This window comes from Lemur catta, chromosome 8 (genome assembly GCF_020740605.2).
Source record: "Lemur catta isolate mLemCat1 chromosome 8, mLemCat1.pri, whole genome shotgun sequence".
Lineage (NCBI taxonomy): Eukaryota > Metazoa > Chordata > Mammalia > Primates > Lemuridae > Lemur > Lemur catta.
Genome location: NC_059135.1, coordinates 16900069 through 16918091, shown reverse-complemented (window position 1 = coordinate 16918091; position 18023 = coordinate 16900069). Strand labels below are relative to the sequence as shown.

General features: G+C 55.8%; 1 protein-coding gene across 7 annotated transcripts in view; it reads right to left on the bottom strand.

The window, feature by feature from the left end:
- Window positions 1–2028: 2028 nt before the first annotated feature.
- The window catches only part of CFAP65 (cilia and flagella associated protein 65), a 33582-nt gene continuing 17587 nt past the window's right edge, over window positions 2029–18023 (bottom strand). For 5 of the 7 annotated variants that reach the window (XM_045560043.1, XM_045560045.1, XM_045560044.1 and 2 more), the window contains 18 exons: window positions 17864–18014; window positions 17328–17456; window positions 16012–16225; window positions 15568–15696; window positions 11325–11501; window positions 10974–11040; window positions 10686–10796; window positions 8657–8848; window positions 8399–8557; window positions 7058–7201; window positions 6765–6878; window positions 6475–6582; window positions 5193–5237; window positions 4770–4972; window positions 4191–4319; window positions 3159–3665; window positions 2302–2439; window positions 2029–2206 (listed from right to left, as the gene is read on the bottom strand). In XM_045560043.1, coding sequence (XP_045415999.1) covers window positions 2086–2206; window positions 2302–2439; window positions 3159–3665; window positions 4191–4319; window positions 4770–4972; window positions 5193–5237; window positions 6475–6582; window positions 6765–6878; window positions 7058–7201; window positions 8399–8557; window positions 8657–8848; window positions 10686–10796; window positions 10974–11040; window positions 11325–11501; window positions 15568–15696; window positions 16012–16225; window positions 17328–17456; window positions 17864–18014 — 2838 coding nt within the window. In that variant the 3' untranslated portion in view covers window positions 2029–2085. Of the gene's footprint in view, window positions 2207–2301; window positions 2440–3158; window positions 4320–4769; window positions 4973–5192; window positions 5238–6474; window positions 6583–6764; window positions 6879–7057; window positions 7202–8398; window positions 8558–8656; window positions 8849–10685; window positions 10797–10973; window positions 11041–11324; window positions 11502–15567; window positions 15697–16011; window positions 16226–17312; window positions 17457–17863; window positions 18015–18023 lie in introns of those variants that run through there. The other 2 variants (XM_045560048.1, XM_045560049.1) reach the window with 2 other exon arrangements.

Here is an 18023-nt window from a genome sequence, read left to right as displayed (position 1 = left end):
GGACATAGGGTTATGAAGTTTGGGAAAGGCAACCCTGCCCAGCCTGGGACCCTGTCAGGGCAAGGGCTGCCAGACTGTCCTTTCAATCAGTCTGTCTCCGAGGTGGCTAGACTGGAAGAGGGACCAGAGAGGTGGCAGAGGGTGAAATCTCAGGATGTCAGCAGCACCAGAGAAATCTGAGGAGTGGATCTGAGTCTCCATGTGGCTCTCAGCTCCCTCCACCCAGATTTTCCACACCTCACAGCTTCAGCTTGGGGCCGACCCCTTGAGGGCCTCCATCCTCCGGGTCAGGGGGTTCAAAAGTGTGGCTAGGAGCCCAGGAAACAAGATCCAGAGGCGAGGGGGCGGGGGCTAGCCCCTGCGAGAGGCCAGACCAGCCCTTTCATTGTGCAAGGGGGAAAACCAAGAGGCCGGGGAAATGACTTGCCCAAGGCCACAGAAGTCGCCAGGAAGGAGGCAGACTAGAATCCGGGTTTCTACCTCAAGAAGGGCTTCCGTTCCGGGCCACAGTCCCCTCCGCCGCCCGGTGGAGCCTGCTCAGCCCGTGCTACCCGGAACGGAGCCGGGCTGCCCAGAAGCTGCGGGCAGGGCAAGGCAGGGCGGGCGGGGCAGGATGGGAGCCGGATCTCCACTGGAGCGGCGCACCGCCTCCCGACCCGTATGGTGGCTGTGGCTGCGGCGGCGGCAGGTGTCTTCGTGGCGACCGGGCCGGGCCCCCGGGCGGATGCTGAGAGGCCGCCCCTGCCTCACGCGAGCCGAACGAACAAAACGCTCAGGTCCGGTTTGTGCGAGGGGCTCGTCGCGGGGCGGGAGCGGAGGGCCCGGGGCCTGGCGGTGGCCCTCGGAGATCTGGTCCCGGTCTTCCGCTAGCGCACGGCCGCACAGCGCTCTGCTAGCCGCCTCCCTCTCCTGAGCGCATCTGCTGCTGACACGTCGGCGGCCGCGGCGGCCGCCACAGGTGCACACCTGGCCCTCCCCTCCCTTCCCAGCCGCCCTCCACCCAGCTCTCCCGGCCCCTGCGCCCTGCCCTGCCCGGCTTGGCTTCGTCCCCAGCCCACGCCCTGGAGCTTGTGCCCGAGCTTGGGTCAGTGTGCTCTTATACCGCCTGTTCAGTCCCCGCCCCTAGACACACACACACACACACACACACACACACACACACACACTCTCACACACACTCACACTCACACCTGTCCCGGCGCCCGTTTGCTCGGGACAAATATTGACTCACGGAGGCGGAGCGCCCCCCTCCCGTCCCCTGCCCAGGGCTCTGAGACCGGAGCTCCTCGGAGGCCTTGGCGGAGGGGGTGAAGGGGAGGGTGCCGGGGACCTGGGTGCCTCTGGAACAACACCAGATGTCACTTTTCCACCCACCTGCTTCTGGGAGGGAGGAGCCAGGGGCATAGGACATAGGATCCGGCGGGGGTGGGTGCGGCGGGTGGTAGAGAGAACAGAGAGGTAGGTACCCTAGGGAAGGCAGACCATCCCCTGGTCTGGAGGTTGAGTCACAGTAGGAGTCGCTTAGTAGGGTCTGTGGTCCGCTGTCTACTGGTGACCTCGACCGCTCCACAACGCCTAGTTCCTGGCCCTCGGCGGCGTGCCTCAATTTTCCTTCTTTCCCCACCTCCTCCAGGAGCCGGGCAAACGCTAAAAGGCTGGCCCTCGGGGTGCCTAGCCTAGGAGCAAACGCATCGGGGAAAAGGGAGGGGTAGCCACCCCAGCTCGTGGCCACCTGCTTCTCTCACCAGGCCTGGCGCTCAGTTCCCGTCCACCAAGCTACGCTGGGCAAAGGCCAGCCAGACCTCGCCTCGAGCGCCCTCCGCTGGCCAGACCGGGTCCCGCTCCCCGCAGCGAGCGGTGAGCACTCTGCCCCAGCTGCGGTGTGCAGAGGAGAGGTGCATCGTCCCGGGCCCTAAGTCCCCGTCCCCGCCGTATCGCTGCGGTCCATTCGGGCCGCTCCCATGATCCGTCCCTCTCAGAGAGCGCTCGCGTTTTCCCCCTCGTCGGGTAAATAAGTCAAGCTAGACATAGAAAAAAGGCTAGATGCTTTACTGGCGGGGCGGTGGAGAGAGGGCCGGGCGGAGCCTAGGGCGGCATTTCGGAGGGGCTGGTCACGTGCATTTGCCAATGGTCAGTAGGAGGTGGCATCACTGGGTCAAGTACCTCCGCTCGCTGCTCTGGCAGCAACATGTCCGGGGTCAGAATCCTGGAAGACAGAAAGCCCCAGGTAGGAGTGTGGGCGAGGCTTCCCTGCCGTCCCTCCCGGGCTGTCCGCGGGGCGGGTGGACCCGGGGCCCCCACCTGGGTATGTTAAGCGGCGGCAGAGCGATGACGCGCGGCCGCGAGGTGAGCACCACCTCCCCGCGGCTGGCCTCCACCAGGATGTTCTGGATCATGTTCTCCAGCAGCGCCTCCCGCAGGTTGGCGAAAGACGGGAGCCTGCGAGGGGGACGGGGGCGCAGGCGTTAGCGCGGCCACAGACTCCGCCTGGGGTCTCCGCTCACATCCTCTGTGCGGTCCAGTGTGCCACGTGCTCTGGTAGATGCTCATTTAACTGCCGCTCCCTACACACACACACACACACACACACACACACACACACACACACACCTCATGGGGCATCCTTGTTTCAATTTTACAGATGCTCAAAGTGTGGCTAAAAGAGAATAAGTTGCCAAATGTCATGCTGCTGGTAGAAGTGGGATTGGAACCCAGGCAATGTGGTCGGCATCCCAGGGCCCATTGTGGAGAAAGCTAATGAGTGATGAGAGAGTGCAGAAAGGACTGAGTGTGGCCTAGGGATCCCAACAAGGGCAGAAAGCATCCACAGAGCAGCGCCAGGGGGAGGCAGCACAAGAGATGGTGCTTCTCTTCTGGCTCTAGAAACCCATTTAAGAGACTTTGAAGACTAGGACCCCTCTCCTGGTAGCGGGTTGCTGATAAATGTCACAAGCTAGCTCTTGGAGAAAAAAATAAAGCTCAGGGTTGTTCTGTCAATTCTCCCATGGAGGCCTTAAGCTACCAACAAGATGTCACTGAACGCTGAGTTCAAAGGCGATGCGCAGTCGGGCAGTGGCCAGCCTCAGCATACCGCTGCCTCCTAGGAACCTTCTGCACACGTCCCCTCCTGACCCTGGCACCTGGGCCTGGCTGCTCACCTGCTGATGGCCTCCTTCTCATCCTGTTCTTGCTCCTCCTTGATCATGACTTTGAGCTGCTGCAGCCATTGCCATTGCTGGGATGACTCCGGGGACTCCAGTGGCAGCCTGGGCTCAGTCTCTGTCAAGATCACCTTCTCTCCCTTCTCCTCCCACTCCTCCTGCTCTATCTCCTTCTTGCCCAACTCCTTCTTCTCTTCTATCTCCTCCTCTTCCTCCTCTTCCTCCTCTAACTCCTCTTCTTCCTCTATGACCTTCTCCTTTTCCTCCCCCTCCTTCTTCCCCAGCCTTGATTTGTCCTCCTCTGGTATGTCCTCCTCCTGCTGCTTGCCTTTCTCTTCCTCCCAGCCGCCGGTGGGTAGAGACAGGGTTTGCATTACGTGCAGGCTGTTCTTCTGGGCCATGAACCTGGCTGACTGCTCACTCCAGAACTGGCGGAAGTACAGCACCTGCTCCACCAAGCTTCGGTTCACAGCCTCATGGAAGTTCTTGTCCTCTAGCAGGCCCCTAGGTGGCAGGGAGGAGGAGAAGGCCCTTCCTGAGGGGCCCTGCAGCCCCCTGGGGAGCCCTGGCTTCAAGGCTAGGTGTTAGGTTGGGGGGGTGCTAGGTGGAGGAGAGGAGCCCTTGATTACTTGCCCCTCCCATCCCTTCTTTTGGGCCCCATAGAGTCTTAGAGGTGAACATGATATGGTGCAGGCAGAGCCAACAGGTCAGAACTACAGAGATGAAGGGCAGGAGCCATGGAGAGACAGTGCGCTGGCTCCAGACCTCACCTACCAGCCATGGAACAGGGCACAACTCAGGACCCAGCCCTGAGGATCCCTCCAGCCAGCTCCATTAGAGCTGCATTGTCCTGGGATGGGGGTGCCTGGGGCCATCAATGGAGAGATTTTGCAAGAAAGTTGTTTCTCAAGAAGGAAAATGCTAGAACTCAGGGGGCTTTGGCCAAATGAACTGGAGGGATGGGAAGGTGGGGTGAGGGCCCAGGGTGTGGGGGCCCAGGGTGTGGGGGCCCAGGGTGTGGGCCAGTACCTGATGATGGTAGTGAGACAATCGACTAGCAGCTGCTTCGTCTGCTTAGAGACAGGGCCCCACTTGTTGGGGGACTCTTCCTCAGAAGTCTCTGGCTCTTCTCTGGGGGCCTTCCTTTTTGGCAGCTCCCTGGGGAAGGCCATGACATTCTGAGTGGCCTGGGCAAGCCACCTTGCTGGGGTTGGGGGCACAAGCAATGATGGTAGCTGCCCAGCCACGAGGACATAAATGAGTTTGAGGCATCCCCGGCCCTAACACAAATATAGCACCACTGCATTCCGGGAAATAGCCCAACCTCAGGGTCAGTGCAAGAGTGAGAGAGGCCCAAGGTGGGAAAGGAACAAGAAGGGTAAGGAGGGGGTGGGGAGGCCTAGGTGGGCTCCCCAAGGGGCTCTGGCTGCTCTGTCCGCCTCCTCATAATAGCCTAAGCAGTAACAGGGCAGCAGTGCCCGGCCGGTCCCACTGCCATTGCACATACTCCAGCCCCACACCAGGGTTGGGTCTGGGCAGCCCCTGCTCTGGAGTGAGCTTGGGGACAAAGAGAAGAGGAAGGAGACACCCATCACCCCGAGAGTTCACCAGTGCAAGAAGTGGCAGGAAAAGTCGGAGAAGAAGTTGGCCAGGAAGTAGTCGGTGGCGTGGGCTCTGGCGGTGAGGCCCAGGCAGAGCATGCCCGGTGGGGGCGGCTGCGGGCGTGGCCAGAACGGCTGCTCCCGTGGGATCTGCATTTTCCAGCTGACAGGCCCACGGAGAGACTGCTGGTTCTTGATGGGGGGCAGTGTCTTTGGAAAGGGGAAGGAATGGATGACAGGGGTTCGGGGACCTCTCTCCCAACACAAATGTGTCCCTAGCCCCCTAACCAGGCCTTTTGGGCCACATAGGAATATGGGCCACCCACTGGCACTTTCATCCCTCTCTTCTGGGAGGCTGGACCCAGGTTTGGAGCAAGCAAGGACCTTCTCAAATTATCCCAAGAAGATGTGCCTGGGCTTGTGGCCTTACCTTGTACTTCCTCGCAGGCACACTGGTTGTACCACATGTGCTGTTCTGTGGAAACAGAGAGACCTTTGCTTAAGATGCAAGAGGCCTAGAGAGAGTCCCCGCCTCTGACCTCTCACTGACCCACAGAGGGCCTGGAACCAATGCCAGGGGCTCTGCTGCCCTCTTGGTCCTGCCCAACTCCCAATCACATTTTCTCCCAGAACCTTCCCAAGGGAAGTGCTACCTACAGACAAGGAAAATCTGGTACCCAAGTGAAGAAAAGAGAAGGAGATTCCATCCTTCATGGGCAGGCTGCTGTGTGCCCTGGAGCTTGTGGTTTGGTGAGACAGGGAAGCAGCCTTCTTTATAAAGATTTAATTCAGAAATTCCTTCTCCCAAGCCTCCAAGGGCTTCATGGTTGGCCCAGAGCTTCAGAGGGGAGCATGCCTCCCTGGGGGTTCAGTGTGGTGGACACAGAGGTGATTGAGGAGTGAGGAAACCAGCATGGGGGACTGTAAGACTGGGGAGGGACTAGGACGGAAGTGTCCTCTCAGGCTCACTGTTGGTCTTCCCCCAACCCCCACGTACTAACGGCTCACGATCAGTGAATGCTTATTGGGGGGCCAGGCACCATTCTAGGCCCTTTGCCTGTATTAACTCATTTAATCCTCACAACAACACTGCAAAGCAGATATCTAACTGGCACTAAAAGCATTTTTAAACTTTTATTTTTAACCTTTCTAATATGGACAATCTCAAACGTATACAACAGGGGAGAGAATGCTACAAATAATCCCCCACTGCCTGTCACTGTCACCCAGACCCAGCAGTTATGTCTGGTCTCATCTATACCTCACCTCTGGATTATCTTGAAGCAGATCCAAGATGTCATATCTCCCCCCTCTTACAGTTGAAGGAACTGAGAGGTTAAATAACTTGACCAAGATCACAGAGCTAGAAATCATCAGGGCCAGGAAACAGACCCGGGGATCTGTTTCCAGAGCCTGTGCCTGATGCCTTCAGAGGGTGAGCTCTGTCCTGTTTCCCTGGTGCCCAGCACACAGTAGGCACTCACCAAATACCGGCTCCATGAAGCAGGGAGTAGCCAGCCAGCCTGTTCTACCCAGAGCGTCTCTTGGGATGCTATGAGGGTGCTATGCTGAGTCCAGTGAATGGAATCTAATCTCTTAGGGCAGGCTGGCCAGTTCCACATGGAGGGCCACCTTGGCCCGTCACCTCTGCCCCCTCTGGTGGTGCCAGTCAGAAATATCTGGGTGTCTGAAGCCAGCTCAGCCCTCCTCACCTTCACTTTCCTGTCTGTGATGGTGAACTCCACTTCCTGCCGCACCTTCTCGTCCTTCCACTCCTGCAGCTCCTTGTGGTACTGCCTCATGAGTTTCTGTGGGTACACCTATGGCCCAGGACAAGGAGAGAGAGGCCAAAGGCTAGAGGGCCTGTGGCCAGCACTTGCTCTGGACCTGTGCTGTGGCCCCCACACTCCCAAGGGCCTCTCTGTGAGATCTCAGAGCCCACCCCACCCCCAGAACTGGGAACTGTGCCTCCATCCCACTTTATCCCTGGGGCTGTTCCTACCTTGCATACCAGGTCTATACTGTAGAAGCTTGCATGCACTGAGGCCGTCAGGGTCACCGTAATTGGGACCATGTCTTCAGGAGCCACCTCTCCTACCATGGGACTCACAGATACCTGTTGATTTATGGAAGGAACCTCTGAAGTTTCACAGGAATGGGATGGGATGGGATGGGATGGGATGGGACAAGATGGGAGAGGACAGAACAAGATGAGATAGGGTGGGACAGGAGGGGATGGGATGAGTCTGGAGCCCTGCTGGAGGTTCTAATTCTGTGGTCACAGGGCACTCTCACCTCCCCAAATTCTAGAGGCCTTGACTGCCAGGTGAAGACAATTGCCTCATTCTTGGAGACATTGTTGAGGAAGAGCAGGCGGCTGCACTTGCTCTGCACAGGGATGTTTCCCAGGGAGATATGAGACTGGGACAGAAAGACCTTCTGTTGGTGCAGACAACATAACAGCAAGTTTGGGAGGTGAAAAAATAATAACCACACAACTACTACCAGTTACTTAGTGCTTTCCACAGGTCAGGTGCTGTGTAGGTGCCTTACATGCATTTGATCCTCGCAACTATGACACAGGTACTGCTACTGTCCCTGTTTTACAGGTGTGCTTCTAAGGCTCAAACAGTACAAATGATTTTTCCAACAATCTCTCACATGTGTAGCTGGGATAAACCCAGACAGTTATACTCTAAAGCCTATGATTTCAACAATTAAAATAGGTTTGGAGGGGCTGAATCAGAGTCAGCTTAGAGAAGCAGAAATGAAGCCAACATAATTTGGCCTCTGATGGACAGTTGTAAATGAATGGGTGATCAGCCATTGGCATCTTCGCTGGGCACAGAATAGGAGCTGTGTTGTAGGGTTCCAGAAAAGACTGATGCGACATGGAAGGGGCACTTTTTCTTTGTCCAGGCCCCAAGTGCTTCCAGGAAAGGACTTTGTCTGGCTCTTCTGTGTCCTCAGGACCTTGACAGTGCTCATCCTGGAGTAGGAGTCCAAAGAGGGTCTGAGTGGAAGAGTGGATGGGATATATAGGTGGATAGTGATTGGATGGATGGGTATATGAATGGGGGGATGGATGGATAGATGGATGGATGGATACATAGATGAGTAAATGGGTTTGTGGGTCAGTGGGTAGATGGATGAATGCATGAATGGGTAGGTGGATGGATGGGCCAGACTTCCCAACAATGAGGAGTGTGTGAACTAAAGATAGTGTTATTGACCCTAGATATCTTCAGGAAAATACACCTAGGTCCATGGGAGGGATAGTTTTGCATGAAGATAATTAAGATGTAGAATGGAAGATAATACCTAGAATGCTTTCTACACCTTCAAACAGCCCCATCCCTATGCCCGGAGAGAAGGGTGGGATGAAGGGCCCTGCAGCAGGTGGAGCGGCTTGAGTAGGAACACCTGCAGGCGCTAGGTGGCAGGGTAAGCCTCTCATAGAGCTGGTGCTGCCTCCTGAAATCTGGAAGAGGGCTGGTTCCAGGCCCCACCTTTGCATCCATCCCTCCTCAACGCCATCTCATTTCCCTCCTGCCTCCCCATCGTTCTGGACTGGCCCCCCTGGGCTCTAAGGCTCTCCTCCAAGGCCTCAGGCCTTCCCAGCTCCCTTTCCCCCACCTGTCCAGGAATCATCAGCCTAGAGTGTATGGAGCTGTTGTCCCACGAAGAGATGTTGTGGAAGGGGGCTGTGTTCCCCATGACATGGGGGTCATAGCCCACTCCCTGGAAGTGGATGAGGGCTGAGTTCCAGCCCAGGATGTGGATGGGCACGTCCACCTGGGAAGTCAGGAGGGTGGGGGCAGGCACTGGTCAGAGGGAGGCCTGCCAAGGAAGCCACTCAACCCCTGCCCTGTATCATCCCAGGCCACTGCTCACCGTGTAGGTCTTGGCCTCGATGGGTGAGAAGATCCACAAGACCCGAGCAGTGGTGCCTGGCTGGATCTCCCCTTTGGGGTTGAGGCAGCAGAAGATGGGGTGATCGAAATTTTTCTCTTGAACTTCTGACAGGATGTCGGTCTGGACCTCATATGTCACTGGCACTGAGCCACCATTATACAGCTCATAAATCTGCAAGCGGCAAGAATAGAAAAATCACCATGCCAGGCCAGGACTGCAAACCAGAGAGCCTAGGACTCTGTGTCCATTGTGAGAGGGCAGATTGATCTCCAGGATGTCACCCTGAGAGTCCCAGAGCTCCCCTAAATCCGATTTTCCATATGGCTTGATCACCGGAAAAGTATGTATTTTCAGCCTGTGACATTTAGGATACTATGTAATCCTATTTGTAAAGGAGCAGCTTAGTTTATTTCCCCTCAATTTACCTTTGCCAAGTTGTAAGGGGACCCTCATGCTAGTGTCCCTACTGTTGAGATTTAGGGGAATGTCCGTGTGCGCATCATTTTATAGGTGCTCATCCTAATCACCTGGGGGCCACTTCCCATGTCTGCCATTAGAGGCAGCTCCGCTTCAAGGCAGGTTTGGGGGCAGAAAGGTATGGCGTACTCAAGACTCACCCCAAAGGTAGGGAATCATGAATGTCCTGGAAGAAACCAGAATCTTCTTGTCCAATCCTTCTTTTTAGTTATGAGAAAACTGAATCCAACAGAATAAAGTGGATTCACCTGGACTTAGTCCCGGACCTTTCTCATCTTTCTTGGCACTTGCTCCTGAGCATGCTGGCTTTCCTTCTCCAGCCTGGATCACCCCTTTGAGCTCCAGACCTCATGCTAGGGGCTGAATGTTTGTGTCACCCTAAATCCTTATGTTGAAACCTAATCCCCAATACCATAGTACTAAGAGGTCTTCAGGAGATGAGTAGGTCACAAGGGTGGAGCCCTCAGGGATGGGATTAGTGCCTTTATCAAAGAGGCTTGAGAGAAATTGTCTGCCCGTTCCACCCTGTGAAGACACAGAAGCCGATATCTATGAACCGGGAAGGGGGTCTTTACTAGACACTGAATCTGCCCGTCTTGGACTTCCAAGCCTTTATAACTAAAAGAAATAAATTTCTGTTCATTTTGTTTTGCTTTAGGTTTTGTGGAGTATTTTTGTGTCTTGACAAGTTTTTACCCTTTTGCCTGGGCTAGAGTACAGTCATCCATAGTTCACTGCAACCTCAAACTCCTGGGCTCAAGCAATCCTCCTACCTCAGCTGCCTGAGTAGCTGGGACTACAGGTATGGGCCACCATGCTCAGCTAATTTTTTTTCTATTTTTTGTAGAGATGGGATCTTGCTATGATGCCCAGGCTGGTCTTGAACTCCTGGCTTCGACTTATCTTCCCACCTTAGCCTTCCAAAGTTCTAGGATTATAGGCACAAGCCACTGCCCCTGACCTCTTTGTTTCTTTATGAGACAGGGTCTTGCTCTGTCTCCCAGGCTGTAGTGCAGTGGCATGATCATAGCTCACTGCAACCTCAAACTCCTGGGTTCCAGTGATCCTCCTGCCTCAGCCTCTCAAGTAGCTAGGACTATAGGCACCCACCACAACACCTGGATAATGTTTTTATTTTGTATTTTGTAGAGATACAGTCTCAATATATTGCCCAAGCTAATTTCTGTTCTTTCTAAGCCACCCAGTCTATGGTAGCTTGTTTTAGCAGCCAGAATGGACTACAACACCTGGTATCCAACTTCTACCTGATAAGCCCTCTTGGTTGTCTCATAAGCATCTCAAACTTGGCCAAAACTGGGCTTGAGAAAGGGCTTAGTACCAGGCCCCAGGAAACTGAAGCCTCTTGCCTCCAATCTCTCCTAGTCACACAGGATAGGGGTTCAACCTGTTGGCCCCACCTCTTAGGTGCTTCTAGAGGGCAGCGTCTTTGTCACCCTGTCTGGGGCTGACACAGATATGCAAAGGTCAATGCTTAGGACTCTTGGTCAACAGAACAACGTGGACCACTGACCTGCCGTGGGGGCAGCGTATCACCGATGGGGACAGGGATGAACTGGTGGCTGGTGGAGGTAAAGTGCACATACTTCTGCTCCAGCTTCACTGTCACGCCTATGAAATTTAGCTGGAAATAAAAGGCCCCTAGGTAGCATCCTTCCCTGGAAGGAACCGAAACACCTAGCAGAGAGATCTCAGCTCAAGCTCCCCAGGGTATCATTGTTCCCTGCTCCTGTCTTGGTTGTCCAGTGAGCCCCTCCTCCAGCCTGGGACCCAGGGCAGGGCCAGGGTACTGGGGCCTCACCAGGATCTCCCGGCCGTGGGACACCTTGAAGAGCACTGGGAGGCGATCAGTGCCGACGAACAGGTGGCTAGAAAGGGGGAGACAAGTTAGGGAGTGAGTTCTTGAGCCCTGATACAAGTGGGAGAACCTGTGGACATGGCACCCCTGTGGCTTTGAGCCAGCTAACCCCTGGGAGCAATTCACCACTGAGTTGGGATAGGGTGAGAAGGAAATCAGACCTCCCCTGCAGGTGGGAAGGCAGCCCTCCCCGGGCGATGGCCATTTGAGATGCCCTGGAGTCCCACAGTGAAAGGCCAGGGGAAGGGGTCTCCAGGACTGTAAGTGCAGGGTGGGTGGAGGGTAGGGGAGCACCTGTATTTGAACTCCACCATCTGCTCCTGCCCGGGACTCAGGCTCCCAGCCTTGGGGCTGATGGAGAAGATGCAGTTGTCCTGCACACGCATTTGGTGGAGCTCAGTGCAGTTAAACTCTACTTGCTCTGCCCACAGCTCCAGGTCGATCTGCTGGTCACTTGGAAAGAGGAAGGCCCTGGGAGAGCGGTGTGAAGCCATACAAAGGATCCATCAGACGGAACAGAGAGGCAAGAGCTCTGAGCCCCCAAGGGACAGATGGAGGCCTCCCCATGCCTCCTACACTTCATGCCCCCATTTGGCAAACTGTCCCACGTGTGGCTGAGTAAATGTGGCTCTTGTGGCTTCTCATTTCACAGTGGCCCCGAACTCAGGAGCAGAGGCAGGACCATGGGGACTAAAGGAGAAGTGAAGATTGAGGCTCCCATTGTAGACGTCAGGGGCTGAAAGGGTTGCTTGTATATAGGGGCCACTTTGGGCTGGCCCTTCTGTGACAAGGCTTCTAGGAAGGGGCAATTTGGGGCTCCTAGGAATGCTGGCAGCACCAACTAGGGGCCCCTTCGATGGAGGGTGTCCAGGCCAGGGAGGAGAACAGATGCCCAAGCAGGGCTGGCACTCTTGAAACAGAAGCAAGTCTGTGTGTGGAGTTAATGTCCCGAAATACCTTGAGCTATAGTAAAGCAAACACTGCACTCGAAATAGCTGACAAAACTAGTGGCAAAGGGTTCCCGAGGTCACAATCCGAAAGGAGAGCCCCTTCAGAGAGATGGCACAGAACCGGCCCCAGCAGCAAACCAGGCAGAGGACACTAGCAGGAGGCATCCAGAGAGGGAAGAGAAAGCACACAGCCATGTCTGCAAAGCTTTTGTGGGAGTCAGGGAAATGCAAACCAAAACTCCCACAAGGAATCAGTCTGAGATTTTCTTACATCTGAATTGCGAGGGAAAGTTACATCCAATGCCAGTAAGTTTAGAACAGACACCATCAAACATAGGTAGGGAGAGAAGGAACTGCTGCAACCATTTAGAAAGAATTTTGGCAGCCTCTGTTAGAATAAAAAATGCAGATGCCTTTTGACCTAGAAATCTCATTTTGGGGAGCTAGCCTGCAGGGAGAAAAGCACATACACACACACACACACACACACACACACACGCGCGCGCGCGCACGCACGGTGTCTATTATAACTTTCTTTGTAGTAACAGAAAAAAAAGTAGCTGGGAACAATTAAAGTTTCCAATAAAGGAGGGGTTTAGTGACTTAAAGTCCATCCACATGATGGAATATTATGCAACTATTAAAAAGAACGTGTTAGATCAATATGTATTGATCTGAAGGAAATGTTATTGATATAATGCTGAGTGAAAATATTTTCCAGGAAGTAACATGTACAGTATTATTGTGCCATTACTGTAAAAAATGGAAGAGAAAGAGAATGACTGTAAATGTGTGAATGTGTCTGTGTGTCGTGCAAAGGCTGAGGGTGGAAAGCTCGCTCCAGACCATGGTCTCCCCTGGACAGTGGACTTGGAGAGGGAGCTGGGGAGTTTCCTGCTTTTCTGCCATCACCCCTGTATCATCTGACTTGCTACAAGTCAATAAACTGCTGTTGTCATTTTTTGGGGGGATATTGAGCAGCAGCAAAAGTGAAACTCTTGCTATGTGAGGGTCCTGTGCATAGTTTGAGCCTCTCCTTAGCCCTAATTGCCCTCATCCAGTCTCCCTCCTAAATAATTCCAACCCCTGCCCTGCCAGTCCTCTAGTGTGGGCTTCCTCCCACCCCGCCAATCTGGAGGACTGCCACAGCCTTCCTCCTGCCTCAACATCCTTCTCCCCCAGAGACCACAGTGACAGGTCTCGAAAGCTGATCATGTCTGGGCTTCCATGCTCAGTGTACACCCCCTTGATGCCCTCAGAAAAAAGTCCAGACTCTGAAGGAGGACTCCAGGGCTCTGCCCACCTTGGCCCCTGCCTCACTGGAGACCCCTACCCCCTACTCACTGCTCAGCCACACTGTGTCCTTGCCAAGCCCTCTGTCTCTTTGCAGCCTCTCTGTCTCTGTCTCCTCCTGCCAGGCTGCAGGTCTAGCTTAGTTGTAGCTTTCTCCACGAAGCCTTCCTGAAGTGCTGCACATACCTCCCTCACAGCACACGTGGCCCTGCACCGGGAGGCTGGTCTGTCCGAGGCCCCTGCAGCGCTGGGAGGGCAGGGACTGGGCTCATCCACATTTCTACTCTGAGAACAGCCCAGAGCCTGTGCCTAGGAAGCACCCAGTAAAGATCTGGCCAATGAATTAAGGAGCGGATGAGTGAACAAATGACATTAACCAGCATATTTGCCATCTGCAACAGATCTCCCCTTAAATGCAAGACCCTACAAACCCCAGGGCCAAGCAAAGCAGAGGCACCAGGAGGAGGAGGCTGGGAGGGACGGACGGCTGTATGGCTCCCCACCTGGTCCGGTCTCCCCTCCCACGTGGGGTTCTCACTCCGTCCTATGCCACTGCCTCCTGGGCCCTTCTGACTGGCATGGCAGGAATAAAACCCTCTGTCTGTTCTTTATGAGCTCAGCAGAGACGGGCTAGAATTTCCAAAAATAGCCTTCTAAGAAATTAAAAGGAAACGTAACGACACCAAAAGCATAGGGGAGTCAAGCTGCTAATCCTGGAGGAAGCACGGACTGCCTTCCTGCACCTCAAATGATCTCTCGATGGATGGGCCCCGTGCGGCAGGCACTCGGCCCAGGTCTCTCCCGCCTCGGCTTCCAGCAGCCTGGACCCTCTCCACAGAGAGTGCGGGCTGGGTCGCTCCTGCACAAACACTCGCGCGCAGTCCACCAACATACCCTGCTCCACTCCAGGACACGGGCCAACGTCGCTTTTTCTTCTCCCACCCACACCCCGTAGCCCTGGCTCCTGGCCCAAAGAGCCCAGAGAGCAGCAGATCTGGAGCTCAAGGTGAGCCCTGGGCCTTCCAGACCAAGCCAGCGGCCCTGGCAAGCCTCCCAGTCACTCGGGGCCGGGAGCCCACAGTTACTCGCAGTCCGGCCCTTCTCAGACATGACCCACCTAAAGAGCCAGCTTCCCCATCTCACTCCACTGCAGAGGAGAGGGGACAACCGGAGAGTCAGGGGCTGCCACTGCACACCTCACGATGCAGCCCCCCCTTCACCCCACACACCCCAAAACTCTTTCTGCCAGCTGGGCAGGCTCCTGACCATAGATGCCCCCACCTGTTTATCTTCGTCCTCATTCACCCCGCCATGCCCTGCTGGGCCCCCAGGTCCCTCTCTCATGCCTGACCCAGTTGGGGACACTTGTTTTTCATCTCTCTTTAGCCAAGCCAAGCTGGAAGTCATCAAAAGGAAGTTTACCAGGAAGTCAAGGCACACGGTGGAAGCAGGGAGGGAGAACAAGATAAAGCCCTGGCACGGGCACAGGATGTTTGCTGGGCACAGGTTCTGGGCCCTGATGGGACGAAAGCCAAGCATGGGAAAGGCCAAGCTTGGTGGGCTCAGGTCTCCCAGCCTGGGCTCCATGTGACTGAGAGGTGCAGCCTGCTCTGCAGCCAGCCTCGGCCCTCCCGCGGCCACGCTCCTCAGAGGCGGATCCACCCGGGGCAGCAGCTGCCTGTCCTTCCCCACACGGACCCTAGGCTCGCCTCATTCAGGCCCAGCTCTCACTGAACTGGGGCTCTGCCAGGCGCCTGGACAGTGCCTGGCGTGCAGAAGCCACTAGAAGCCTTTTTGCAGACTAACCAGAGCAGGCAGGGGCGCTGGAGCTGGACAAACCCAGCTTTGAACCTGGCTCTGTCCATTAAGAGCTGAGTGGCCTTGGCCGAGTCCTTACCCTGGCTGACTCTCAGCTCCCTGTCTGTGAGAGCTGGGAGAGGAGGACTTTCTCACAGGATTGGTGTGAGGATTAGAGGAGAAAAGGCTTGTGATGCGCAGGGCAGATGGTCAAGGACTGCTTCTCATTCATTAAGCTATGAGGCCACCGTGCCCAGTCTCCACCAGGCAGTTCCACCACTTCTGAGCCTGCTTCCATGTCTCAGCCAGCAATAGGTCCTGAGTCCTGCGGGGTGACCCCAGCCCCCCTGGCCTCTGCACCCACCAATGGCAGGCCTGCTCTTCACAGACGCCAGGCAGCCAGGTCCACCCCCAGCAAGAGGAGGCAGTTCTCCCTCCCTTCCAGCCTCCAGGCACCTGTCTCCTGGCCCCCCGTGGCCCCCTCAAGCCAGCCGTACCAGTCCAGGGGCACCACTCCGCTGTTCTTCAGCACCAGGAGAACCACTGAGGGGGGCGCGCTGAATGGTGCTGCCCCGAAATTGAAGTCAAGCTTCAAGGGGGTGAAGACGGGGGGGATCTGGCTCATGCTGTGTAGAGCAGAGAAAGAGGCTCAGAGACTGGGGACAGGGCAGGGTCCTCCCAAGGTGGCTGGCTGGGCCACTTCTCTCCCTCCAGGTGGGAATTATAGAATCTGGGATTCAGGGGCAGGGGTGGGTGAGCTCTTCAGACCTCAAGCCAACCCTTGCCTTCTCCAAGCCCCTCCAGGGACAGGCAAGAATTTGGGGCCCTCCCACAAAGAGATGGGAAGCAGCTTCTTGGACAGGGAGGCTGCTTGGGATGTAGGCAGAAAGCGCTGCAAACATCCCTAGATAGGCCCTGCCCCCATTCTCAGCCCAGCTCACCTGTGCCGTGTGGGCACCTTGTAGGTGAGCTCCCAGGGGGTGGGGTCGTGCTCCAAGTAACTGTTGAGCAGGTCCAGGGAGAAGAGGCGCCACAGGTGCTGCCGGCTGATGCCCTCAGTGCTGCCCTTGGAGCTGACGCCCAGGATGGAGAGTAAGGGGAACACGGCCACCAGGGAGACGTGACACAGCTCCTGCTTTTCCCCAGCCTTGTTATCTGGGGGAGGGGAAGAGAGGAATAGGGTCGCCTCACAGCTGCCCCGGGGTGGGGTGTGCAGGCCCAGGGCTGCTGGCCCCAGGACCCTCGCCAGGAGCAGTGGACGGCCCTTGGGCTCTGGGACATTTCCAACAGCAGCAACCGTTGTCCGACGCTTTCTGTACCTGGCACTGTCCTAGGTGCTTTACACACCTGCATTTAATGTGCTTTGTTACTTGTTTTCAAATGAATTTTTAATAACAGCTTTATTGATACATAATTTATATACCATAAAATGCACCCTCTTAACATCATATTCAGTGATTTTGTATATTCACAGAGCTGTATAACCATCACTGCTATCTCATTTTAGAAAATTTTCATCACCCCAAAAAGAAACCAAGTACCAATTAGCCATCACTCCCCGTTCACCTGTCCCCCTCCCCCAGGAACCACTAATCTGCTTTCTGCATCTCTCTGTCTATCCCGGACAGTTCATACAAATGGAGTCGTTCCACAGGTGGCCTTTGTGACAGCTTACTTCATTTAGCATGTTTTCAAGGTGCATGCATGTAGTGGTATCAGTACTTCATTCCCTTTTCTGGCCCATGTGCGATTCTTATTCCCGTTTTAGAGAAGAGGAAACTGAGGCACAGGGAGGTGAAACAAGTTGCTGAGATTCTAAGCCTAGGCTAACAAGTGCCGGAGCCCAGATCCAGCCCCAGACAGCCTGGCTCCAGTCCACACTCCTCACTGCACTGCCGTGCCGCCCGGGCTCCTGCCAGCCTGCCAGGGACCGGCTAGTAACAGCCCCACTTTACAGAGGCCAAAGCTGAGGCCCAGGGAGGCTGAGGATTTGTCTAAGAGTCCACAGTAACTCAACATAGCTCCCAACTCTTCATACTGAGTCTTCCAGGGCTCAGGTACACACACGCACAGATGCCCACAGATAGCTGTGGCCGGCATGCGGCGTTCACCCCAGACACCCAAAAGTACGCTCTGGCACGCCCCACTCGCTCTGCTAGCTCTGCCTTCACCCTCAGCACCCCCGCCCCCAGCCCTGCTGTCACAGAGCTCCGCACTTCCTCCCAGCCCTGCTTCTCCTTACTAGGCGGCCAGGTACCTCTGTGGGAGAGGAGAGAGTAGCTGACGGTCCAGGAGCATTGGGTCCGGTGTTTGGGACAGGCAGTCAGGCAGATGGTGTCCTGGGACCGGGGCGGCACGCTCCCCTCTGTCCGGTCCATCCGCAGAGCTGCTCAGGGACACACAGGTGGGCCAGTGGGCACAGGAGGCCTGGCCTCCTCTCCTGCTCCTTCTCAGAGACTCTTCCCTGGGCCAGCAGAGCACTGGCTGGAGAGGCTCTGAGTCAGGAAACGGGAGCAGAGTCCCTCCTCCCAGCCTAGGACAGAGGGGACTGCACATCTGGGTGTCATTGGCACCTGCTAAGCACTTTTCCCCACCCAGCAGCCCTGTGAGGTGGTGCCCCCTGCAGCCCCATTTTACAGACGAGGACAGTCATCCACCCACTGCTGCATAGCTATGGAGTGGAAGTGCCAGGTTTTAAGCACTGCTCCGCCTGACCCAAACCAGGTGTGGCTAACCAGTCTGAACCAGTACCCCTGCCTCCCCCAGCCCCAGTCCCAGCCCAGGTCCGAGTACCGAGGGGTTGGTCGTCGACGACCTCGGGGCTGCACTGCTCCAGGTGGAGGCGGTAATAGAGGGTGCAGTTGCCCTCGTTCAGGAGGACCAGAAACCTGGACTGCTCGCTGTTCACAAGCACATTGCCAAAGTCCAGCTCCTTCTCCTTTGCCTGAGGGCC